Here is a 27,171-nt window from a genome sequence, read left to right on the forward strand (position 1 = left end):
GGTACGGAAGTCTAATTTTGAGCTTAATGAGGAGCTCCTCGCAGAATACTTCCCCACCAACTCTTCCGTGCAACTTCGAGCCATTCGTAAATATGTTTGCCGTGCCTTGCCTCCAAATTTTATACACCGCCCATTCCTCCCTTGATTGAATATGAATAAAAAAAGTTCCGCTCAGACCTAGCAAGAGTGTGCAATGATCCAGCACTATGGGGATGAGCTCAAGCATTTTTTAAGAATACTAGAGTGTCCGTAGCTTATGACTCGAACACCTCAATCTGATTGTGGCGCATAGAGCAGCAGTTTTTCCTGCATAACGAAGCGCCCCACTGATTCCATTGAGGGCAGACCTTTGGAACCTCTCCAGCTTCTTAATTGATGTCTTCCTTTCCAGCGAGTTCCACCAGACAAGGACTCCATGCAACAGAATTGGCAACAAATTATGAAGTCAAAATGTAACTTTAGGCGAGAGGCTCCATCTTTTGCCGTGGCGCTACAATCATAAAAGGTTATTGTTGACTTCCACATTCTTCCGTTAGCCCTCGATAAGCCCCAGGTACTTAAACATACATACATGCATATATAGGAAATGAAATCGTTTCTGTTAGCTAACGACCGTAGAGGTCCATTAATAGTTTATATTCAGTCCGAGCTACCCTATGGAATTCAATGATGGCTCGTTTAAAAACAATTACTTGCCGGTAAGTTTAGGAATAATTTATTTCCCTCAGTAGAGATTTGATGCATACAACTTTAGCTTACATTTTGCCCGATCGCAGCGTGCGAAGTGGTTCTTTGTGCTCTAAAGCTCTCAATTTCATAATTCTAAATAAATATTGATCGTATCCATAAACTGGCTGTTGCTGAAACTCTTATAAATATGCGTACATATGTTTGCATGTAAGTAGGCTAAAAGCCAAATCAAGAGTGCAAGAATTTTCGCAGCTATACTCTTCGCCTAGCATTAAAATAAAATCTTATCTCGCAGTAAACAAGCAGTAATGCATTTTTTGCACATCAAGCACTGGTTTTCAAAATAAAAAAACAATGGCCGAAACAACTTTTTTACGTGATAACATCGTATAATTCGATTTAGCCGGCTGCACGCACGAAAAAATGTGTCGTCATCTTGCTCAATCGTCGTTATCTTGCTCATTCGTCGTTATCTTGCTCAATCGTCGTTATCTTGCTCGTTCGTCGTTATCTTGTTCAATCGTCGTTTCTTGCTTAATCGTCGTTATCTTGCTCATTGGTCGTTACCTTGCTTGAAGTGCAAGCGAAACGAACGACAAAGAGCACAAACGAGCACAATCGGCCCCAGCATTCGGCAACGTTCGACATCTGGCTCTCTCCTTCTTGAATGAGCATATATATGCATGTATATGCGCATATGTATATAAATTTACATATTTGTATTTGCATATGCCTTCTTATTGATTATTATTAATTTGATTTACTTGAAGAATTTAAAATAAAACCAAGTGTATTATCATCATCCATACCGAATTTATAATTAGTGACGACTAGTTGTTAATAATACCTGTTGTTTCAATGTTTTTAAAATTTATATGTAAAGATGCATACAAATCATATGGACATATCAAATGTATGAATCTATTCTGTACGCAAGCAAATGTAAGCTAATGTGCTTGAACTGCAAGCGAGAGCGCGGAACGAACGACAAAGAGCACAATCGGCCCCCGCGTTCGGCAACGTTCGACATCTGGCTCTCTCCTACTTGAGTGAGCATATATATGTATGTATATGTATGTATACGCGCATTTGTATATAAATTCACATATTTGTATTTGCATATGCCTTCTTCCTGTGTGCATGGTAATGAACCATTTCTCTGTTGAGAATAGGACGATGATAGAAAACGTAGGAAATGAAGGAGAGTGTTTCGAGTGTAAAGTGTCTTGAAAAAGGCAAATCGATGATTTCGCCTCTTAGTGTTATTGACTTATTGACGTCTGATGCACAATCGAAATTGAACATATCTTTCATGAATTTGATAAATGTTTCGTCATTTTTCACGTTTGTGCAAATGTAACTTGATCAATTCCATTGCGATTCCATTTACCTCCTTCTCTATATCCATACAAAATATCTATCAAACAATAAAATTAAAATTTTCGTTTGAAAAATGCAACCATTCCATCAGTATTTTCTTATGACGTTGACACGTTAAACTATCGTCAGTAAACCGACTTTACAGACAACCTCTTTTTTAAATACATGGTTTTATTTACAGGATCGCTTCGAAGTAAACTTAAGGGGTTATATACAGTTGAAAGGCCGAAAAAAGCGAATTTTCCAGAATTTTTTTTAAGAAAACTTTTTAATTTATTGAACTAAAAATTTGTACACATATTATGTTGTCTATTAACTATATTTTAGGAGTTAGTGTTAGTAAAAATATTTATTCAGAAAGGAGCTGCAGCTGATCTCCAGGAGCTCCTCAAAAGACGCTTTGCGGTGACCACTATATCTCTAAACTGGATCCCCTGAAATTAAAAAAACCTGAATTAAAAACGTTCAAGTAATGTTAAATCTAGTAATTTATCGAAGGAATAAGCAAAATAAATTTTTTTGACATTTATTTTTAGCGGTTTCTCAAAAAAAATAATCGATTTTTGACCAAAATTTCGGCCTTAAATTGTTCGTAAAAAATATATATATATCGGTGAAAAAAATCTCGATTACTTAAAAATATATTTAAGAAGCTCGTGTTAAAATTTGAGACTAATCGGTTTAGTAAAAGAAAACGAAGTAATGTTGGTCACCGACTTTGAAATCACCATTTTGAAAACAAAGCGATTAAAGTTTGAAAAGCACTTTAAATAGGATCAATTCTTTTTTAACTTACATTACTTCAAAAATATTCACCGGAACGATATTCAATTTTCTGTGCGTATTCTTAAATATATGAAAATTAAGAAAAAAAAATCAATTTTTTGAAAATTCTAACTAAAGGGTTTTCGAATAAGAGACGTTATTTTGATATTCAAAGAAAAAAGCTATTTTTTTTAACATAAATTATCGGATGTTTACTTCATTATAAAGAGGAAGGTATGCCGTTCATATTGGAAAATAACATCAGGCAAATGACCACCACGACCACGCTTACAGGACAATATCCTCTTCATGAAATTTTCCATAACCGAATTGCAAAGTGGTTGTCCTATGTCCTCCATAGCCTCACGAATTCCATCTTTGAGGTCTTGAATCGACACTGCGCTGTTGGCGTAGACCTTCTCTTTCCCGTGGCCGCCCCAAAGAAAAAAGTCACAAGGAGTTAAATCACAAGATCTCGGTGGCCAATTGCAATCACCTCTTCGAGAGATAACACGGTCCGGAAACTTTTCCCGTAAAAGACCAATGGTTTCGTGGCTTATGTAGCACGTAGCGCCGTCTTGTTGAAAATAAACGTTGTCCAGATCAATACCATCCAATTCCGGCCATAAAAAATCGTTAATCATCTCTCGATAGCACAAACCATTCACTTGTAACACCTGTTATTGGAAACCCCTTTATAAAGGGTGATCAATCATGAGGTGCTTTTTTCAATAGTTAAAAAAAAACAAAAATGTAAATTATGTTCAAAACCTTTATTTATCATTTGAAAGGACATTCTTTGACATTTACTTTTTGAATATGACTTCATTCAAATGTTGGCCGCAACTACGCTTAAGGTGGTCCATTCTGAAGGTCTAATTTTCAATCACTCGTTCGAGCATTTCGACTGGTATGTCGTGAATAACACGCGTAATGTTGGCTTCCAGAGCTTCAATCGTAGCTGGTTTATCAGCATAGACCTTGGACTTCACGAATCCCCAAAGAAAAAAGTCCAAAGGTGTGATATCACAAGATCTTGGTGGCCAACTCACAGGTCCTAAACGTGAAATCAGCTGCTCTCCGAAATGACTTCTCAATAAAGTCATTGTTTCACGAGCTGTATGGCAAGTGGCTTGTCACAGAACGCTGATTTTCATAATACAGTTGAACAATTTGTAGACGTTGTTGCGGTGTGAGTCTTTCCATGATGAAATGCCAAACGCTGTTTAACAAATCCACGATGACAATTTGCCACAACTCGCGCGCGATCTGTAAAAAAAACGCAAATGAAAAAAACTCCTCTTAATTGATCACCCTATACATATAGTATAACTCCTTAAATCTTAATCTAATTTAACTACTTGTTAGCTCGTTGAGTGGGCGCCTTTCGATCTTATTCTCTCATTCTTAGTTAAAAAAAAATGTAGACTAGTGTAAAAATTAGTCCATCAGCGGAACCGGCTTTAATTCAATTTGTATACATAGATTAGATATGACATATACAAGCATAAATAAATATGTATGGATGAATGTATGCATATTCAGTTGTTTGTTTACCGCGAAAGTGAAAACAATCTCTAAGTTCCTGTTCAGTTGCGCTCAACCGTCTCAGTTGAGTGAACGATTTGTCTTAATGTGTCTTATAAATATAACAAGTTTGTTATTTTAAACTGCATACCAATTATTTATATCTACAATCATAAAAAGGTCGATCCAATCAAAATCTCTTGGAAAAGAGCGATAATTGTCTCTGAAAAACCCGTATCCAATGGCAATGCTAATCGAATTGACCATCATATTAATTGGCTTGCTCTTTCTTTGGGACTATTTGCTGAAAAGGCGGCGCAATGAAATATTGCACTATATCCCAGGACCCATGCCACTACCTCTTCTAGGTAATGTGCTAATATATCGCGGTAAAAGTCCAGAGGGTAAGTAAATACAATGCAAATTTAACAATCGACGCTAAGCAATTAAAATAGATTTCTTATCTAAGCAGCGAATAATCATTATTTGTATACAATTATATACTTTGTATTCTATTGATATCAGTATAGTGGATTAAGTCACCATTTATGATCCATACAATTTATTTGAAGTAGAAATGCACTACTTATTTAATTAATTTTCATTTACAAATTTTTATTCTCACTTATTTCAGATATTATGAGCTTTGTTGCAATCAATCGCGAAAAATATGGTCCCCTCTATCGCGTATGGATATTTAATAAACTGGGCGTATTTTCTTCCGATCCTGCCGATGTTGAGGTGATACTCAGCAGCCCACAACACATCACGAAAAATAATCTTTATGATTTATTGCATATTTGGCTTGGTACCGGCTTACTTATGAGTACGGGCCGTAAGTGGCATTCACGTCGGAAAATTATAACGCCAACATTTCACTTTAAAATACTCGAACAGTTTGTAGAAATCTTCGATCAACAGAGTGCAGTGCTCGTAAAGAAGTTGAATGAATTTGCAGACGGGAAATCTGTGGTGAATATATTTCCGTTCATCTGTTTGATGGCATTGGATGTGATTGCAGGTGAGTGACAAAATGGGCGTGATATCATAAAAAGGAAATATCACATTGATTAAAAAGTTCCCGGAATATATTCAGAAAATTCGAAATACAAGTTTATTCCTCATTGTGAAGTGATATTTTCGCCTTCACTTTACTCCAGCTCTCGAAACATATCTGGAACTCTATTTTCAGTATAGCCATTAGAGCGTCTTCGATTATTGCATTAATTCCTTTCGACTGTTAAAACGCGTTCTCCGTATGGTTTTTTGACTCCGCAGAGAGCCATAGCAGGGGAATTCGATGGCTGTTGGATGGTATTCGTATAGTTTTTGGGCAAAAAAACGACGAATAATGATGGCACTGAGCGACGTTGCGTTATCATGGTGCGAAATCCACGAGTTATTGCCCCACAAATCCGTTCTTTCTTTGGCGAATTGCTTCACATAAACATCTCATAACGTTCAAATACTAGGCCTCTTTAACTGCCTAATCTTCTGTTAAATTTTGTGGTGTACAACATTGTCCCAATCCATAAAAACAGTGAGCATCGCTTCCTTTTTTTGATGAAAACGACGTGGTTTTTTTGGTTCTGATCCATTCGGCCCTTTTTGACGTGATAACGTCTTATAATTCGATTTAACAGGCTGCACGCACGAAAAAGTGTGTCGTTACCTTGCTCATTAGTGTTACCTTGCTCATTGCCGTTACCTTGCTCATTTGTCGTTACCTTGCTCATTGCCGTTACCTTGAATGAACTGCAAGCGAAAGCGCGGAGCGAACGACAAAGCAAACGAACGGCAACGTTCGACATCTTGCTCTCTCCTACTTAAGTGAGCGTATATGTGTATGTATATGCGCATATGTACATATATAAATTCACGTATTTGTATTTGCATATGCCTTCTTATTGATTATTATTAATTTTATTTACTTGAAGAATTTAAAATAAAACCAAGTTTGTTAATAATACCTGTTGTTTTAATGTTATTATTATTTTTTGACGTGATAACGCCTTATAATTCTATGTAGCCGGCTGCACGCACCAAAAAATGCGTCATTATCTTGCTCATGCGTCATTACCTTGCTTGAACAGCATGTTATGTTATGTTATGATATGTTATGTTATGTTATGTTATGTTATGTTATGTTATGTTATGTTATGTTATGTTATGTTATGTTATGTTATGTTATGTAATGTAATGTAATGTAATGTTATGTTATGTTATGTTATGTTATGTTACGTTATGTTATGTTATGTTATGTTATGTTATGTTATGTTATGTTATGTTATGTTATGTTATGTTATGTTATGTTATGTTATGTTATGTTATGTTATGTTATGTTATGTTATGTTATGTTATGTTATGTTATGTTATGTTATGTTATGTTATGTTATGTTATGTTATGTTATGTTATGTTATGTTATGTTATGTTATGTTATGTTATGTTATGTTATGTTATGTTATGTTATGTTATGTTATGTTAAAGTATATTATGTTATGTTAATGTTAACTCATTCTCTATATCCATACAAAATATCTATCAAACAAATAAAATTAAAATTTTCTTTTGAAAAATGCAACCATTCAATCAGTATTTTGTTATGACGTTATCACGTTAAACTATCGTCAGTAAACCGACTTTACAGACAACCTCTTTTTTGCATGAAATTCAGGTTCTTTGGGACCAACTTTGCAGCAACATGGCGCAAACCCAAATCATTAACTACAATATCCTGAACGGATCCATAAGCAATGTTCGAGTCCTCTGTCTGCTCTCTGATGGTTAATTTGCGGTTACTGATCAACTTTTATTTCACTTCATTGATGTTTTCATCAGTTATTGATGTGGACGGCCTGCCACTATGTTCCTTCATCTCGATGGACTCACGATCTGAAGCGTTCATGCCACTCGCAAACGGCTGTTTTCTTTACAGTATCATTACCGAAACAGTTTCCCAACATTTCTAAGGTTTTCGTACCATTGAATCCATTTTTAAAGCAAAATTTAATACCACCTCGTGGTTGCAAATTCAAATGCATTTTGAAAACTCTAAAAAATCGAAACATATGCTGAGGTACATTTACTCAAGACGGCGTAATTTTTAAAAATGTCCAGGAATGGCGGTAAAATTTCGGTAAGAATGTTAGTCACAGATGTAGCAATCAAAACAAAAAAACAGAAGTCAAATCAGTTGACTTAGAGCTTTACCTGGCGGCTGTTCCGGGATTTTTTTGAATAAGGTAATATTTTAATATAGCATTTTTTCATCCCACTTTCGTTTCTTTCTCACTTCCTCTTAACTAGAGACTGCTATGGGCACCAAAGTTAATGCGCAAATGAATCCGAAATTTCCCTACGTCTTGGCTGTAAATGCGTAAATAATATCGCTTTCGAGTAATACTCCTTAATTGCTCATTTTCACTTTTGCTTAGCGTTACAAACATTTTAGCTAAACGCTTCATCAATGTCTGGCAGCGCATCGATTGGATTTTCTGGTTGCTAGCGCGCGAAGATGCAAAGCAATTTTACTCTAGCATTGAGCTAATGCATGACTTTACCGAGCGCATCATTATAGATCGTCGTGCGGCATTGGAGCAATCGCTTACCAACAACACCACACCTACTAAAGATACGGATGTGGGCTTGAAACGTCGCATGGCTTTGCTGGATGTGCTGCTGCAGTCCACCATTGATGGCCAACCACTCAGTAATGAAGACATACGCGAAGAGGTGGATACTTTCATGTTCGAAGGTCACGACACTACCACCAGCGCCATTTCATTTTGTCTACATTTGATCTCTCGACATCCGTTAGTACAAGCAAAATTGTTTGAGGAAATACGGGAAGTGCTGGGCGACGACAAAGAGCGGCCGGTAACGCTCCGCGATTTAGGTGAACTGAAGTACATGGAGTGTGTAATCAAAGAGTCGTTGCGCTTGTATCCACCTGTGCCTATAATTGGTCGTACATTCGAAGAGGATGTCAATTTAAGTGAGTGCTATATTTGTATACTTGAATAGCATAATTTGCTTTAATATCCATTTCACAGATGGAAAATTAATACCCGCCGGCACAAATTACACTGTTGGTATTTTTGTTATGCTCCGCGATCCGAAATATTTTCCCAATCCCAACACATTTCATCCTGACCGATTTCTCAATGATTTTGTGGAAGGTGACGAGAAAATTAATCCGTACAGTTATATTCCCTTCAGCGCTGGACCACGGAATTGTATTGGCCAAAAATTTGCCATATTGGAAATGAAAAGCACAATAAGTAAAATAATACGTAATTTTGAGTTGTTACCTCTGGGCGCAGATGTAAGACCATCAATGAGTATTGTTTTACGCTCACAGACTGGGAGCGAAATGGGGCTTAAACCACGTGTTTATGTTTAAAACTAGCGAATAGTAACGAAAAAAGGAAGAGACTTTCATTTTCAATGCCACTGTTCGTATAAGCGACAAAGGAACTGAGCATGTAAATTGTTAAAGGCACTGTATTAATATCTGGTATACTTGTACAAACAAGTAGAAGGTGGGCGGAAATCGATATTGTACTAACATAATGCATTGTAGCGTATAATTGAGTATTAAAGATGAAAAAACAAAAAACATTACATTTTTTTATATTATATAATAAAGTAATTTTTGATTGTAAAGTGTTTTTATATTCGTTAATAAAAGCACACAAAAAATTTAGTAAAATATTTGGTTTTACATTTGAGAAAATCCCCAGGATAGCGATATAGAAAAAAAGCGGATATAAAAATTTTAGAAAGCTTTGTTGCTTAAAAATATGCCATACGGTTTTCCCGTTAAAATCTCATGCTAGATTTGAATAGTTTTCGTAAGATATTTCCATAGCAATTGAAAAAACTACTTATGTTGTTTATAATTAAAAAGTTATATCAAACTACAATATATGTAAGTCTTACCCCAAAGGTATGATTTAAGTCGCTTGTATGCAACACACCTCAGGGATATTAAAGGGATATTACATTAGGAAATGGTCACCTAACGTTTCCACAACTTAGTCGTTGTTGTTGTTGTAACAACATAAATACTAATTACATATTTTTGCTGATTTGTATAAAATCAAAAGAGCCTATGCATTAGGAAACTTTCATTTAATATTTCTGTCATGTAAAACTAAGGCTTTGTTATTGTTACAACAGCATTAATACTCCCTATAAATTTAAGACAATGTACGGCGGCCGCCGGGTCTGTGCGCGACTACCATTCGGAATTCACAGAGAGAACGTCGATTCGAATCTCGGTGAAAACACCAAAATTAAGAAAAACATGTTTCTAATAGCGGTCGCCCCTCGGCAGGCAATGGCAAACCTCCGAGTGTATTTCTGCCATGAAAAAGCTCCTCACAAAAATATCTATATTTAATTAATAACGTCTATTATTTAAATTTTTGCTAAAATGGCTAGACGAAAGTGTTGTTCAGTTGAACAAAGAAAAATAATATGAAACCTTTACCAAATGGGGACCAATCAAGTGAAGATTTCCAGAATAGTGCATTGTTCAAGAAAAATGGTATACAATGCCGTCAGAGATGTCAATTCGCATGCTAATTTATTAAAACAAAAAAAATTCGTAAAGCTCCGCCACGTAAAAGTTCCCCCGTGAGGATCAAATAATTGTAAGGAAATTCGATCGGATCCTTTTATGTCTTCACGAACGATAGCGGCTGAAGTAAGGGCAGAATGAGGCTAAGTTGTGTCCAGTAAGCTCGTGCGAAGGCGTCTGAATGAAAATAAAATATTTGGTCGCATAAGCAGAAAAAAACCGCTCCTATCAAAAAAGTATATTAAAGCGCGTTTATCATTCGCGCGTAGGCACCTCTTTGAAAAGACAGAGTTTTGTAAACGAGTACTTTTTACGGATGAAACTAAAATAAACCTGATGGAAAAAAGTACATACATATGTACATCGTGAAAAAATCAGGAAACCAATCCACGGTACACAAAAAAGACGGTGAAGCATGGCGGCGGGAATTTAAAAGTTTGGGGGTCTTTTTCGTGGCGCGGGGTTGGGCCGCTGGTCAAGATAGAAGGAAATATGGATAAGCATATGTATCTGAATATACTTAGAAATAATATGGAGCCATATTCTTTCGAGTTTATTCCAGTAAATTGGATATTTATGCACGACAACGATCCCAAACATACTGCGGGAGTGATCAAAAACTGGCTTTCGCAGGAAAATATTACCCAGCTCGATTGGCCAGCACAAAGTTCGGATTTAAATCCAATCGAAAACTTGTGGAATGATGTGAAGACGATGGTTGGACAAAAAAAATTTAAAAATATCGATGAACTTTGGGAAGGTGTACAGGAAGCATGGAACTCTATTCCTTTGGACAGGTGCCAAAAGTTAATAGAGAGTTTACCACGAGGGGTGTGAAGAAGTTATACAGAATAACGGCTATTCTACCAAATATTAATATTGTAAATAATAATAGTCAACAATCTTTTCTCAATTCTTACAAATATTTCATATTTTTTACAGAAATCAAAATTGCGCTAAGTCTTTGTCCAAATCCCGCTATGACCAAATAAGAATTACTTCTATTTTATCATATTTTTACTAGGGAAAACTGTCTACTTTAAGTTATTTTGTCTTATAATAAACTGTTAAATATATTTAGTTAAAAAAATTGGATTTAATTTGGTTTCATATCATTTAATCGAGCATTACATTGAACTCTTTTTAAGTGCGCTAAACGTTTGACCATAGCTGTATATATGTATATGTATACATACTATAATAAACTGTTAAATATATTTAGTTAAAAAAATTGGATTTAATTTGGTTTCATATCATTTAATCGAGCATTACATTGAACTCTTTTTAAGTGCGCTAAACGTTTGACCATAGCTGTATATATGTATATGTATACATTTTTACAGTTTTTTCTAAAATTCCGGATATAAATAAATCCAGGTTATTCCGATAGTTTTTCGCCCATTTATGGATAATACCACTAAAAGAATAACCCCAAACGCGTTATAAATCCGGTTTGTTCCGGTATAGGAAAAATTGGTGTTTATAATTGACATCAGCTTACGGAGGGGGTAAAACAACAGTCGAACTTTTTTGCAATCCGCCAAAGTCGCTGTGGTAAAACGGGAAACAAATTGTTTCGGCACAAAAAATATAATAAATTGGCGCCATAATAACTTAGTGTGCTTATACAAGCATGGCACACAGTCAATAGATGCTGAGTTCACCTACAAGTGAGTTTCTGTCGTAAAAAAGCTTGCCGTTCAAATGCGAGCAGTGCAAATTTCCATTATTCAAAAAAACGTCTTCAATTTGAAAAGCACTGTGAATGATTGATGCTCAGCTCTCCAAGTTTTGGATAAACCAAGGCAAAAGTCATACGAATAACCGCTCTCCTAATGACAACTGTCTGATAGTTTTAGTTTGCACTCTCACACAACGCTTTCAATTTTGCAACTCAATAGTTCTGTTAGTTCTTTAGTTCTACTGCTGCTCTTTCATCAGCTGGTAGACCTTGCAAAGTGTTTAAAAATTTTCGAAAGCTTTTAGTGTGTAAAATAGAATAGAAAAATATAAATATACACTTTCTATTTCTAATAAAAATCGCGTTTATCAAAAAACAAAAAAAAAATTAACGCTAATTGCCCAGCAACCAAAATGCTTACCTTTGTGCAATATCAATAACGAAATAGAGCTCGCGCAATTTAGCTTTAGTCTTTATAGTTATGTACAACGTAAGGTAAAAAATACGACTTGCATACATTCCATATGATTGTTATTGTGACTTAACGACTCATTTTTTGTTTTGTTATTGTTATTAATGTTTGTTGCTTTTTGCCCCCGGTGTTCTTTATTTTCACATTTCACCACAATAGTGTACCGGAGATATACATTAACGTTCTCTAAGAGTACGCACATAGAAGCATTAGCAAAGGCGACATGAATGAAACCAATATAAAAAAGCACATATACTATGCGAAAAACCCCAAAAATATACTGAATGAACTCAGCATAAAAAAATACATAAATTAACAATCGTCATGCTCTGGATTCGTTGATTTGATTAAAATTTGTTTCAATTTCACACATACTCATAACGGGGTATCAAGGCAAGCTCAGCACAAAGTCTTTGTCAAATGTGGGTATGTGTATATGTGCATGATTGTGAATATAATAAGCAAATACATTTCAAAATAGTTCGAAACATGTCGTAGCTAATCGTTCGGTATTACAATACTAGCACATAAGTGAAATTATTATTTATACAATAATCTTTATGCATGCGTGTATAGTGACAAAAAAATACCATCGTAGTTGTAGAGAACATTCCATCATTCTTGGTAGTTGGGTGGAGAAAATGCTAGATGGCAGTGCACTGTGCGCCACCAACAGCGCTTCGCACGTTTTTTCAAAGGCGTTTTAGCAATAAATTAAAAGAATGGGATACCGTTATGCCACTACTTAAATGGAGTATTTTTTTAACTCATTCAAACACGCCATTTGAGTAGTGGCTTAACAGGATTCCTTAAAAAGTGATTGGAATTAAGGTGAAGTGAAAAAATGACTAGGCAACAAAATGTTGAAGCGCTTTACGAAATTTTGCATTCTAGCCTTCTTTATCCACTGCTGAAAATGTGTAATCGAAAATTTTGAAACTGAAAACTCAAATTTTGCAGAAATTTTGATACATATCTTAAAAAGCTGTGTTTATGGAAGTAAAGTCTAAACAAAGTGTTGTGTGTCACGCGACCAATAATTGTTATTTCGTACTATTATCACAAAGCTTGCCAGGAAGAGAAAATCGAGAGAGCAGAGGTGACATTTCATTTTGAGAGAAAGTTCATACTTCCTGGATAAATTTTTACTTCTAGAAATTTGCAAGTAAGAAAAACAGCTTGCTATAGATAAATAAAAACGATTATTTGATCATTTGGCTGGAATTTAGAATAATGCATATTGGGCAATTTTTGGCAAACTATTATGTCTTTATTAATGAAACTTGGTGGAAATATTAGTGAGGTGTTAAGGAACACTCCTTATAACTCCAAATTATTCGGGAAATAATAATTTCATAATTATTTGCCTTCAAAATGCCCTTTGGAACTTCACTATAATTTACCACATAAAACTATATATTTTTTAACACCACTAAAATTCACCAAATATACACTCACACGCGTGTTTTTTACTTATTTTTATCCTTATATTCGAATTATTTTTATTAAAATTAAATGCAAATCCATTTGTCCATACAGTCACTTTCCAATTTTAAACGCGAATAAGAAGAAGATTGGAATGACAACAGTATGGTGTTGCCGGATGCCTGCAAATGAAACAAAAATTAAGTATTCAAGTTTAGTGTTAATGATGGGGATGGGGGTTATTGTGCCTCCTTACTACATACACGCATATGATGTTTTAATTTTGGGTTCAATGGTTTTGACACGGAAAGGAGTTCTACGCCAAAATACTGTGTATTGCGTAGTCGGAATTGGACTGATGATGGTTATTTTTTTGAAGCGCGGGCGAAGGCCGCCCACGCGATAAGGAATTCTACGCAAAAATACTGTGTTAATTAATTTAATTTAATTTTAATTACTTTATTATTTTTTGTGATACGCTTAATATCATTGTTTTTAAGTTTAAATGAGTTGTATGTTTTTATTTTCAAAAATATTTCTCAACTTAAAATTACAGCAAAAAATACTGCAGTTTTATAACGAACCTTCCACTGAACATCCCTGCATACGAGCTTCGTTTTTATTTCAGCTGTATGGCAACACCAACTTTTCGCTAAATTACAGAACTTTAACATTACTTAAAAACTATAAGCCTCCGGCAGGTTCGGTTTTCAGTTTTAAGATGGGGATACACCCCTCTATCCCCCCCTTTTAACCTTTTTTTCAAAGCGATATACATTATACTAAAGTTTTCCCGAAAAAAGTCGATGGGGTACCAATCGAAGCGTATTGGTTTGAGTATTCATAATCTGAATGAGCAAAGGAATTTTTTCAACCGTTCGAAAATTATTAACAAAAAGCACTTCCATAACGTTACTCTAGTCTTAGAATAAATAGAGTAAATTAGAGTAAATACACTTAGGGTTCAAACTTAATTTTTTCTTTACACAAGTGTATTATATTTGATTTGTATTTTCTACAAAAGCACGGAAAATGTTGTCAATAGCTTAAATATATTGTTAATAAAAAATTTTATACAGGATCCGGCACTCGAAGTGTAACCAATTAAAAAGGCCATACATTTAGTTTGGAAAATTACTTTTTTCCAATTCAAAGTAAAAAATGTGTGAAAATAATAAAAAAATTAAGAATCAATTTACTTTTGCTTGATATGACCATCTTTTGCCTTGACTATGGCCTCGAGACCGTCCAGAAACTATTTGCAAGCTGCCCAAATGAGACTTGCGGACAATAGCTTTTTTCAGCACCTCGAGACTGGTGGTAATCCATCGGACTCGCCTCTGGTGAATTTGAAAGCCATTGTGTGATCGTTATGAATTTCGGAACGTTGTTTTTTAGCCACTCTTGGTTCACTCGAGCTTTGTGAGATAGTGCCGAGTCCTGATGAAACGTCCATGGTCTGGCACCGAAATGTTTGTCTGCCCAGGGCTTCAAAGCAACCTCAAGAATACTTTCCCGATAATATTTCGCATTAACCTTAACGCCAAGCTCGATGCGGTTACCTGTGGCGGGTGCTGCCCCCTGGTGGCCAATCGATGACTCAAATTCTCGTATGAACGGTCAATCAAATAAACCCTACCCTTTTGGGAGTTTACGAATTGCTCAATTTGAGAAATTTTCTCGTCAGAAAACACAATATTCGGAAATTGACTACTTTCGGCCGAAGCAGCTCTTTCGCTCTCTTAAGTCTGACTTGTTGCTGCTTTGGTGTGAGATAATGCGCCTTTTGGATCATGTCCACCATGGATCACCGTTTTTTATGTAGCCCCCACTTCGCCTGTAATTCTACGATTTTTTTCAGTATGTGGCGGATGTTACGGTCAGATATTTTCAGTTCTTTCGCCATTTGATTGGCACTTCGTCGAGGATTTCGCTCAAGTCGCTTCTTTACTTTTTAAAGCATTTCACGTGACGTTGCAGTCTTTTGATGACCACCTCCATGACGTTCCGCAAAGGTACCAGTATCATTGTAACGAGAAATGGTGCGATAAACAAAAACTTTATTTCCTTTAAGGTGCTCGAGCTCACGAACAATCGCTGGTTGCGATTTTCCAGCCAAATATAATGCAATCACACGATTACGTTTGAAATCCATTACGGATTTTCTTTTCTCGCGTTTACTGTCGGCAAAATGCTTCCGCGCGCTTGTAAACAATACCCTGGTTTGTCATTTAGCCAACTAATAGACAGCAGATGGTCGTGTCGTGCCTGTCGCCGGATAAACAAGTTTTCTGAAATGGGTTGAGTTTCTTACTTAGCAAGAGAAAGGATGACAGTCGGTTCTAAGTTACCGGCACGACGCGGATTTATATCCATCCAAGAACTGCCACTCCAGCAACCTTCCTCGAAAGTCGAAGAAACTTGTTCTGGAACATACACGCTTGGAAACGAAATTTGAGTTCATTCTTATGATCTTGAATCGAAGTAGGAGTTTATGCAATGGCAAAAAAAAGGTGCCTAGAAGTTAGAGTGTCGCAATCGACTATAAAAATTATGGCTCTTCCTTTTTTGGTATTAAAAACATCTTATTAGTCGTTTATAAAGAAAAAAAGTCATTCTTACAGGAAAATCTTTGGTAAAACCTTTCGCTATGCTATCACGAACATCTCCAAGATTTTCTGAGAAGAAATTAAGATTCGCATCTACACTTCCTTTTCATTTTGTTGCACTGTGTAATTTCACACTCCTTCCTTTCAATTCGCGAACTTTTTGACCTTTCCTCGTATGTTTAAGTCAACTCATTTTCGATGGAGATAGCAAATTTTATGTTTAACCTCTTCAGGGGCGATTCTTTATATAGTTTTCTTATATCGCTAAGTGTAAATCGGAAATAGCATTATCAGCAGAGCAGAAAAAACTATAAAATTTCTACTCCTCTTGCTGAGCGATTATTTTATTTATTAGTGAATAAGCTATTATAAAATTTATGGATTTGTTATTATTGGAAGCAATTAAATTTATAAAAACTGTAAAGTCCACGTGTGTGGCCAAGAGCGTGAAGAGGTTAAATATAGTTTTTTTATTTGATCGCGTATAACTATGCTCTCACTACGCCAGCCCATAAAAAAACGTGTTTTCTAGTGCAGCATAGGCGGCTTTGCGAACTATTTCATCGATCTTGTTTTTTGTTTTTGTGCTGTATCAGTAATCGTCATCGATGTCATCTGTATTGTCCACAGTTTGTATGAATATGTGTATATGTATGCAAGTATGTTCACCCAAGTACTTGCAATACAAAACTTAGTATATTCATACTTACATTCATGTACTTATAGAGGGACTTTCCAAAGTGACGCCTAGATGTCAGTAGTGAATAATTCCTAGACTGTACATATTTCATGTCATCTTTGACATTTGTCATGTAGACAGATGTACAATTTTACGCGATAGAACAACGCATTAAAAGTATTGAAATTGATTATGAAAATGGTCGATCGTTCAGAACAACAAACCGCAAAATTCGTGATATCTCTGGTAGAAATAATAGTCCGAATGAGTCGACAATTCAATTTCAAGAAACTGGTTCTGTTGAGGATAGAAAGGCAGACCAAAAACTGGACGTTTCGTTGAGAATATTGCTGCTGTAGCGCAAAGTGTCGACCCTCAACACTGATATCTCGACATTTTCAGCAATTGGGCATTCATGAATCGACCGTTTGGCGTGTTTTACCTGTAGACGTGCCCATGGTGGCGATAAATATAGAGGCATGGGATTTTAAACTGAAATAAAACAACGAAAATTTAAATTGATTGGGCAATCTATATTATTTTTGTGTAGAATCATGCATGGCATTAATTTTTTAAAGGGAATCCTCTCCAAATGCTGACCGCAAATGCGCCATAATTCGGCCATCCGGAAACAGGAATTTTGAATGACTCGCTGGAGGACTTCGTCGGTGTCTTGTGCATAACTTTAGTAATGTTGGCTTTCAATCGTTGTTGGCCTCAATCAAAGTTGGTTTATCCAAAAAGCTTTTAAACTTTACATATCTCCGCAAATAAAAGTTCAAAGGATTGATATCACTCGATCTTGGTGGCCAATCCACTGGTGCAAGACCAGAGATAAATTGCTCACCAAAACGGCGGCGCAATAAATCCATTGTTTCGCAGGCTGTATGGCAAGTAGCGCCGTCTTATTGGAACCAAATGTTGTGGAGATCACGGACTTCAATTTTCTTCATCAAAAAGTCGTTTATCATTTACCATTTACTGTTCCTTTGGCGCCAGTCTCGTCTTAGAAGAAATATGGACCGATGATTTCCTCCAGCTCATAGGCCGCACCAAATGGCAGTTTTCAGTGAATGTAATGCGTGTTCTTGAATGGCTTCGGGTTATTCTTCAGCTCAAATACAGCAATTTTGCTTATTGACGTAGCCATTAAGCCAAACTTGAGCCTCATCGCTGAACACCATTAGTTGGCCTTTTCACAGAGCGTCGATTTTCGTAATACAATTGTACAATTTTTAAACGTTGTTGATGCGTAATTCCTTCTATGATGAAATGTCAATGACCCGATTTACACGAGGAGACATCTGGAAGGGAAACATTTTGTTCAAGGGCGAAGGACGGTCGGGGAAGAGAGAAGGGATTTTGTCTCCCGTACTCGGCGACACGCTTTGCTCTTCTTATTCATATTTCTTATCTTAAAGCAATTTTTGACAGTTGCTTCATTCGTTTTCTTCTTTTGTGGAAGAAAGTTCTAAGTTATGTGTTAGTTTTCATTCGAACGGAAGATAACAACGATGACAAACAACCGAACGCTGCTTGGGAAATGCACGATTATTTTTGCTAGTAAAGTAGGTAGAATTTAAAATAGTTATGGGACATGTTTATGTTGATTTCTAATTTTTCCCCGCATTTCTAGATACTCAAGTTAATTTTAAGTTAATTATTTACATATGAAGTATTTTTAATTTAATTTTTTTTATTCAAGTATAAGAATTTACAAATATATTTCAATAAAAAAACAACAAATTATTTATTATTTAACCAGTTTGCATTTTTCATTCATATATTTAAGAAACTGTTGTCGAACGCTCTCTGCTTTACATGTAAGCGCGTGCTAGAATACATCCGAACCAGACGATGCTAAAGTATTAAATGTCAAAATGTCGCGGAAACATTTTTGCCCGTGTGTACGCGAATGAAACATCAAAAGAGAATTTCCAGTGTCTCCCTTCCAGATGTCTCCTCGTGTAAATCGGGACAATGAATACTTAAAAAATGATGTATTTAGTTTGACAGCAGTCACACGTGATCTGTCAAAAACACTATTAAAAAAAGTACTTTCAATCTGATCATCCTTTATAATTGTTAAGAGCCGTTTGTTTTGAATGAAAACTGTGAATAAATAACAGTGAAACCTGAAAGAATCTAAATTTTTACATATTTTATTTTAAAACAACATCTTGGCGCGTCTTTTGAAATACCCTTTTTATATACATACTTACATATATGTACTTATACGTATGTATGTATATTGGTCAGCATGTTTCAATGTAAACAAGCGGTTATTATCGGCTGATGCATTCGCGTAATTCTAGCACGAACACCACTAACAGAGATTAAGAAGTCACAGCCGATCAATTCAGAAAATATGAATCTAACATAATTAACTTTGTGGAATATTGCTTGACGCGCGCCGTGGCAGAGTCCCATAAAGTTAACGGCATGACTGAAAAATTGTATTGCAGGATTAAGGCATTAATTACATTGATAAAATCCAGTGTCTTATGTAATAAAAAACTATTCGCATTATTTTAAACCCTTGCCTACTGATCGTGGCCAGCAGTGCTGCATACAACAGTCGATGGTGCACATTGACAACTGGTAGTTTTTGAAAATACAAAATATAATATTAAACCAACAGCAAAATGATTTGGGAGCTACTGCTGGCGACATTGCTACTCATCTTCCTCTACGACTACTATACGCGCATGCGTAATCAAGAGTTCTACAAACGCATACCGCTTGTTTCGAAAATACCGCTTGTGGGCTGCATATTGGTGTTGGCGCGCTTTCAGCCGGATAGTAAGTAGCCAAATTTTCGCGCTTAAAACTAAATGAGATCTAAGTATATACAAATTTACATATCTACTCTCTATCTCTCTTTGTTTCTTTCTCTCCTCTTCTCCTTTTATAAAGATTTACATTCGAAGTTTCAAGAGTTTGTGACGCGTTTCGGCAAAAGCTTTTGCGCGCCTGTGATACGCGGTCTTATGGTCGTAACGGCCGATCCACGATATGTCGAAGAGTTGCTCAGCAGTCAAAAGCATATTCAAAAGAATCAACTCTATTGGCTTCTGCGCGGTTGGCTAGGCAATGGTTTGCTACTTAGCCATGGCCAGAAGTGGCAAATGATGCGAAAAATCATCACGCCCACTTTTCACTTCAAGATACTCGAGCAGTTTGTAGACGTTTTTGAGCAACAGAGTCGTGTATTGGCAGATAAATTGGCAGAATTTGCGGATGGCGCAACGACTGTGGACATATATCCACATGTAGGACTAATGACCCTAGATGTGATAGCAGGTGATGATGCGTGTGTAATTTAGTAGTTAATAATAACTTTTTCGTTCTTGAAGCAGAAACTGCCATGGGTGTGTGCGTGAATGCGCAGCGCAATTCCAAATCGGATTTTGTTCAAGCAGTGAAGGAGTAAGGAGTATGCACATTGTGAAGGCTTTAAAAATTCAAATCACACTTTTTTTCATATCCTATTAGCGTTACAAATATTGTCGCCACGCGCTTCATACGTCCCGTGTTGGCTTTTCCGCGCACCTTCAAACTGCTCCGACCGCAGCAGTTCGAGAAACAAATGGAAGGCGTGGAAACTATGCATCGTTTTACCGAAAAAATTATTGAGGAACGGCGTTTATTGTTACAAAATAAAATTAGCACTAACGCGGAAGCTTTTGGCCCAGATGCAGATGGTGAGTGCTAAAGCAATGGGTGCCTTTATCAGAGAAATTTTTCGAAACATTTAGGAGACTTTTTGTATAGCCAAGTCAGACTGAGGAGCTTATAAGAGTAGGTCCTTACATTAAGGACTTAAATTCAGCTCGTTTGCTGAAAGAACGTCATAACCCAAGAAAAAATTGTTTGCAGTATAAGGAATGCCGCCATATCTGAATGAGTTGATGCGTAACTACCATTCGGAAGTGTGCAGGTTCAAATCTCTGTACATGAAATTCCAAATGATAGAAAAAGGTTTTTCTAATAGCGATCTCCCCTCGGCAGCCAATGGCAAACCTTCCATGGTATATCTGTCATGAAAAAGTGCCTTATAAAAAACCATCTGCCGTACGGAGCCGGCAGAAAACTGTAAGTCCAGAAAACCATTTATGGAATAACATCAAGACGCACCCCACAAATAGGAGGAGGAGCTCGACCAATCACCCAATAAAAGGTGTAAGAGCCAATTATATATATCCCCGAACAAACAAAAAGAGCCAGAGAGTCGACAGAGGCAACAACGACTGATTGGTTGTCGAATTAGATTGAAGCTCAGCGGAGCTATACTATGTTTGACTTGTTATTTGCGGTTTTATTCTTGACATCCTTTCTGGATAAAGCTTACTAAAATAAGCACAAGGTATCCTTACTTTAGTTAGGTCGGAACAAAGGTTGAGCAGTTATTTTTAAATGGCTGTAGTAGAATAAAGTTAGAAGTCTCTGATGCTTCTTCATGCGATGAGAGGTTGATTTTTCCATGAGTAGGTTTATTTTAGCTTGTATCGGATGTTTTTTTAATAGCGTGTTTCGAGAATGAAGAGAGTGTTTCGTGTTTTTCCAGACTCTGATTAATTTAGTGGCCCTGCCCCCTTGAACTCCCTATCCTCATAACCAATCATTTAACTATTATAAATATATTGCCAATTAAATCCACAGATATCGGCTTGAAACCGCGTATGGCACTACTGGATGTGCTCTTGCAAGCCACCACAAACAGCGGACAACCACTTACCCATACCGAAATACGCGATGAGGTCAACACATTTATGTTTGAGGGTCACGACACTACCACATCGGCTATTTCTTTTTGTCTCTATCTGCTCTCACGTCACGTCGAATGTCAGCGCGAACTTTTTGATGAAATACGCGGCCATTTCGGCGATGACACAAGTCGACCAATTAAATATAGCGACCTGCATAATCTGACCTACTTGAATTGTGTAATCAAAGAAGTTCTGCGTATTTATCCGCCCATACCGGTTATAGGACGTTGGCTGAAAGAGGAGTTGGTGCTGCGTGAGTACACATAAATTATGGTAGGGAATTCGACATTAGCTTTTGAACGCTTTCTTTGCTTTTACTTTCAGCTGATGTCACCCTGCCACCGCGCACTAATGTACTCATATTACTTTGGCAAATTTTACGTGATCCTGACATTTACGCCGAGCCCGAACGGTTTTGGCCCGAACGCCATTTGATGTCGAACGTTCGCGCAAGTGCCTTTAGTAATATACCCTTCAGCGCGGGACCACGTAATTGTATTGGACAAAAGTTTGCCATATTCGAGATGCGTACTGTTGTCGTCCAAGTGCTGCGACATTACGAGTTATTACCCATTGGCGCGCCGGTACAGCCATCGATCAAAATTGTGTTACGGTCGAAAACAGGCGTAAATGTTGGACTCAAGCCACGCGTATACGAGAATGTATAAAATTTGGCATACGAGTATGTGTGTGATGGGACATGTGTATACACATATATACGTATGTATATGCATGTGTGTATATACATATATGTATGTAAATTTCTAAACAAAAACGCAATAAAAATGTGATATTTACAATGTTTGAAGTTCCTACATGAATTTTCACTCTGTGTCAGCCATCTTGACCTACTTAATAAATCCGTGATATCCTCTTGGAAAAACTCCTTTTTATTTCAGAGCAATTCGGAGCTAAAAAAGTTAGCAGGCAATGCTGTTTTTGTAGCGCCACAAAACATGGGCCAAAGAAGGCGTTCAGTTTGCTCATGTCCCAAAAGGTGAAATGAAAAGAAAAGATTGGATAACATCGGGCGACACTTCATTGAAACCAGGCGAGAAAGTTTGCGTGTATCATTTTACAGCAACGGATTTCGAGACTCTATCGAAGTTTTGCTTTACTCCGTGTTGATGTTATTTCATAAATGGAGGGACCTACAGTTTCAAGTCGACTCGAAACGGCAGATATTTTTTATGAGGAGATTTTTCGTGGCAGAAATACACTCGGAGGTTTGCCATTGCTTGCCGAGGGTCGACCGCTATTAGAAAAAACGTTTTCTTCATTTTGGTGTTTCACGGAGATGCGAACCTACGTTCTCTCCGTATGCCGAATAGTAGTCATGCACTAACCCATTCGGCTACGGCGACCAAGTACATTAGAATGTTTAATTTTATTTAGAAGTCGTTTTGATCGGCTAACTCACTGTTCTCGTTTTTGTTCCGACATAAACTGTCTTCTGCGTATAATGTAGGATTTATACCGGAGATCTTCATGGACAATTCGACGGATACAACCCTCAGAAACATTAAGCCCCCTCATTGTTTGTGTTGAAGGGTCCATGGGAGTACGGTACACTACACAGGGCTAGTTTACTGGGGCGGCATCCCTTGGACGGGAAAGAACCCCAGCCATTCCGGCAACGTAGAACCGGTTGCCATGGGAATGAAGGGTCCATGTCAATGATCGCTTGCATTTGTTGAATAAATTCTGCAGATCGCACGGTGAGTGAACGGGCGCACCTTCCAAATCGACGTGATTTGCATATTTAGCTACGATATTTGCATGTCCCTTAATTTCTTGAGTTAAGTTGTCGTCCTCTATGTCTGAGCGGAACAAGGAGCAAAAAGAAATATATTAGATTCGGGAAGTTAAAGCTATATTCATATATATAATATATACATATGCCCTCTAATACCGTATGCACCGTGTAATTATGTTGAGCTAAGTATGTACATATATAGCGTTAATTGACTTAAGATTGACTCATTCTACTACTTTTTCCCTGGTTGATAAAGCAAAATTGGATAATTTTGATGCCTTGTTTGGAACTTTATTCATCTATTATAAATTTCCAATATTGATATTTTAATCTGCAAAGAGAAAGAACAATTAAGTTAGAGAATATAAAGTTATTCGTGCTTTACCTAATCTGTAGATGATTGAGAGCGCACTTGTGCTACAAAATAGACTAACCTTAAGTTGTTTTTGAATTACCAGTTCGATTTATTCCGACATGAATCATATATTGTATTTGTACGTATGTATATAAATGTGTATTAAAAATGCACAATCACTATCAGAATAATACTTAAATTATTACTCCGTAGCAACATTTTGCTCTAAAGCATAGCTGGTGGCATTTAATTGATTCGCGACGAATAACAAACGTTGAATTCATTAAGAGGGAACAAAGGTATCTCCATATGTCTATTTGCTTCCACTTACGACAAATTACAAATTTGCCGTTTATTAGTTACAGTATTACAATATTAAGTCGGGATTTACCTACTTTATTTTCCACTCACTTTCCGCCAGTGAAATGACTTGGTACTTTTTTCTATGCGTATTGACGCTTTGCTTGTTTGCCGATTATCTTTGGAAGCGCGATGTGAACGCCAAGTGTGACAAACTTCCGGGCCCATTGAATTTGCCAATTTTTGGCTGCATCTGGATTTATACGCACATGCAGCCTGATGGTTTGTGAGGACTGCTATTGGTTGAACATTTTTATCTTTAATTTTTCTTTGTGTGTAGAACTAATTTCGCTCGGCCATTACATACGAAATCGCTTTGGACGTGTGACCCGTTTTTGGGTACTGCACAAACATGCTATGTTTGTGTGCGATTTACGTGTCACACAAATGCTGCTAAGCCATTCCACAGAGATTCGAAAGAATCGCATGTATGACCTACTAGCCGATTGGTTGGCTGAAGGTCTGCTCGTTAGTTATGGCGCTAAATGGTTGAGTCGTCGACGTGTTATTACGCCAGCTTTTCATTTTAGTATTCTCGTGGATTTCATAGGCATTTTCGACCAACAAGCACAAATCTTAGTGGGAAAATTGGAAAAGTTTGCGGATGGTGAGCAGATTGTAGACTTGGAGAATCCTGTAGGACTGGCGACACTGGATGCTATCTGTGAAAGTGCGATGGGTGTGCGTATTAATGCACAAACCGATGAGAAATGCGAATATGTGCAACTCTTGATGGAGTAAGTAGTGAGTTACGGGTATTTTGTGGCAAATTCCCTCCATGTATATATAAGAAATGTTTGGTTAGGATGACACGTATTATACTCAGGCGTTATGTGACGCTCGTCTATCATCCGATGTGGCTTTTTAAATTGCTGGCACCTCGATTGGCGAAACGTCATGTGGCAGTAACAGCCGCTTTGCATAAATTCACGAAACGTATTATCAAGGAGCGACGGGAGGAAATGTTAAAACAGCAGACTAAAATTGGGGCAAAACAACTCTTACACAACGACGGTATGTACAAATAAGAAAAATATGCAACTGTGATCAAAACGAATAACGGAAGTAGGAAGTGAAAAAAATTCAAAATCATAATGATTACTAAAAAGTATAATAATTACTAAAAAATATAATAATTACTAAAAAATATAATAATTACTAAAAAATACATATATTTGAGAGACTAATCGGTTTGGCCGTTTTCACCGACTTTGAAAACACCATTTTGAGAAAAACGCGTTTAAAGTTTGAAAAGCACTTTACAAGCACTCTGAAACGCCTTTTCAAATTTGTGTGTAACTTCGAAAATATTCACCGGAACGATATTAAATTTTCTGTGTGTATTCTTAAATATATGTACACTAAGAAAAACAATAAAGAAAAAATCGATTTTTTTTTAATTCTAACTGTATATAACCCCTTAAGTAGGCTGCTAATTTTTTGAGTGGTAGAGTACGTTAATAAAAGATTTTTCTTTTAAAATTATTTACTTTATTTGCAGCTTTCATACATCCAAGAAAAAAATCATTTTAGCCAAAACGTCCAGAAAAACATATTATTATAACCATCTGGCAACACATTCCCTCTTACCGGATCCAGATTCGAACAATCTAGGACAGCAACCTTTCTTTTCTTAATCTTGAATTATATATATGTCATTTAATTTTTCGAATAAATGCTTAATCCTCTTGCAGATTCTGGCATAAAACGCCGGCAAGCTTTACTCGACGTCTTACTCTTGGCTACCATCGATGGTCAACCTCTTAATGATGCCGATATACGCGAAGAAGTAGACACCTTCATGTTTGAGGGTCACGACACCACAAAAAGTGGCATTGCTTTTACACTATGGTGTATTTCACGTAACGCAGATGTGCAAACTAAAGTTTATACCGAAATTGCTAATGTTTTGGGTACTGCTGATCATCAAGCACTCACTCAAGGACATTTAACACAATTGAAGTACACAGAGCAAGTTATTAAGGAAGCTTTGCGCATGTATCCTCCGGTGCCATATATTGGGCGTATTATTAAGGAGGATTGCTATGTTGGTAAATGCTAACGCTAGCACCCAAGTGTATTGTGCTTAAGTATTTTTTCTTTCACAGACGGCAGTTGCATACCGAAAGACACCAGCGTGCTCATAGCAATTTATGAGATGCAAAATGATGCAGCCTATTTTCCGGAACCACATCGATTTTTGCCCGAGCGCTCAGCTAATGATAATCCTTTTGCATTTGTGCCTTTTAGTGCTGGACCGCGCAATTGTATTGGCCAACGTTTTGCTATGCTTGCGATGAAAGTTTTTGTCGCACGTATTGTGCAAATGTTTGAACTGTTGCCGCTTGGTGCTGACGTTGTGCCCACAATGAGAGTGGTGCTAAAATCCGAAACAGGCTGGCAAATGGGGTTTCGCAAACGTAAAATATCAACTTGAGTGTAGTTAAAGAATTTATTTTTAATAAACTTCACTGACACATAAATCTAAGCAATAATTTGTGTATATTTCAGAGAAATTGAAAATTTCCAAGTTGCTTCGGGTAATTTGTTCGCCTGATTAGCTTAACCCCAATATAATCTGACACTAGTCCCACCGATAAACTGGTCCAGGTGTTGGCAGCTTTTCAGTTTTTACGTCGCCCTTGTCAGCTATTAATTGCTGCTGCACAACATCGATGGGCGGTTGCACCTCTCGCCGTGGATCACGCTTGTAGTAGAAATTGGCAGCAAGCAAATGTGCGGGACCGCCAGGCACTTCTGGTGGAGGCTGTGTACGATCGGCTAAGCCTTCTTCAAAACGCAATGCCAAAGTGTGTTCACGCTAAATACAAAAATGAATTATTACATTATATAACGAATACAAACTGAGTTTAGAGATTTAATAAGAAGCAGGATTTCGACATACGCCTAGTAGGAATGCACGCACACGCTGAAGAAGGGTCGCAACATCACGCCTTGCACCCATTTCGAAATTTTTTTTATTTATTGCACCTCCTATAAGTTTATAGAACCTATTAGCGAAATATTATTTTACTCAGTTGACAAGTGGACCTATTTAAAAAAAATTACATTTGACAGCCCCAAACAGCTGTTTATAATTTTGTGGTATGATGCCAGA

General features: G+C 36.8%; 4 protein-coding genes across 9 annotated transcripts in view; 2 read left to right on the forward strand and 2 right to left on the reverse strand.

Moving 5' to 3' along the window:
* LOC129236798 (sex-lethal homolog) overlaps nt 1-130 on the reverse strand; it is an 82,585-nt gene extending 82,455 nt beyond the window's left edge. Inside the window, exon 1 of the mRNA XM_054871037.1 lies at nt 115-130. The gene's annotated coding sequence lies outside the window, so the exon portion shown is untranslated. The remainder of the gene's footprint in view (nt 1-114) is intronic.
* A 4,310-nt stretch (nt 131-4,440) lies between these two features.
* On the forward strand, nt 4,441-26,536 carry LOC129238421 (uncharacterized). Its single transcript, XM_054873445.1, has 18 exons — nt 4,441-4,766; nt 4,997-5,383; nt 7,670-7,739; nt 7,798-8,357; nt 8,416-8,759; nt 19,471-19,615; nt 19,730-20,116; nt 20,173-20,242; nt 20,309-20,517; nt 21,476-21,835; nt 21,907-22,244; nt 23,797-23,832; nt 23,907-23,992; nt 24,115-24,275; nt 24,334-24,790; nt 24,859-25,067; nt 25,748-26,104; nt 26,162-26,536. The coding sequence occupies exons 1-18, from the start codon at nt 4,604-4,606 to the stop codon at nt 26,488-26,490; spliced, it is 4,668 nt and encodes a 1,555-aa protein (XP_054729420.1). The 5' UTR covers nt 4,441-4,603; the 3' UTR covers nt 26,491-26,536.
* LOC129239579 (cytochrome P450 4ae1) lies at nt 11,869-22,354 on the forward strand. Of its 6 annotated transcripts, XM_054875171.1 has the most exons (8): nt 12,778-12,931; nt 13,061-13,265; nt 19,279-19,615; nt 19,730-20,116; nt 20,173-20,242; nt 20,309-20,517; nt 21,476-21,835; nt 21,907-22,354. In XM_054875171.1, exons 3-8 carry the CDS (start codon nt 19,459-19,461, stop codon nt 22,248-22,250), a joined length of 1,527 nt encoding a protein of 508 aa, XP_054731146.1. In that variant the 5' UTR covers nt 12,778-12,931; nt 13,061-13,265; nt 19,279-19,458; the 3' UTR covers nt 22,251-22,354. The 6 variants fall into 6 exon arrangements, with proteins under 6 accessions (XP_054731144.1, XP_054731148.1, XP_054731143.1 ...); XM_054875169.1 differs by lacking the exons at nt 12,778-12,931; nt 13,061-13,265 and adding an exon at nt 11,869-12,123; XM_054875173.1 differs by lacking the exons at nt 12,778-12,931; nt 13,061-13,265 and adding an exon at nt 11,869-12,123 and having other exon boundaries at nt 19,377-19,615.
* Nucleotides 26,487-27,120, reverse strand: LOC129239580 (NADH dehydrogenase [ubiquinone] 1 alpha subcomplex subunit 7). The gene is made up of 2 exons (XM_054875174.1): nt 26,959-27,120; nt 26,487-26,874 (listed from the first exon to the last, which is right to left on the reverse strand). The coding sequence occupies exons 1-2, from the start codon at nt 27,016-27,018 to the stop codon at nt 26,638-26,640; spliced, it is 297 nt and encodes a 98-aa protein (XP_054731149.1). The 5' UTR covers nt 27,019-27,120; the 3' UTR covers nt 26,487-26,637.
* Nucleotides 27,121-27,171: the final 51 nt, after the last annotated feature.

Source organism: Anastrepha obliqua, chromosome 2 (genome assembly GCF_027943255.1).
Source record: "Anastrepha obliqua isolate idAnaObli1 chromosome 2, idAnaObli1_1.0, whole genome shotgun sequence".
Taxonomy (NCBI): domain Eukaryota; kingdom Metazoa; phylum Arthropoda; class Insecta; order Diptera; family Tephritidae; genus Anastrepha; species Anastrepha obliqua.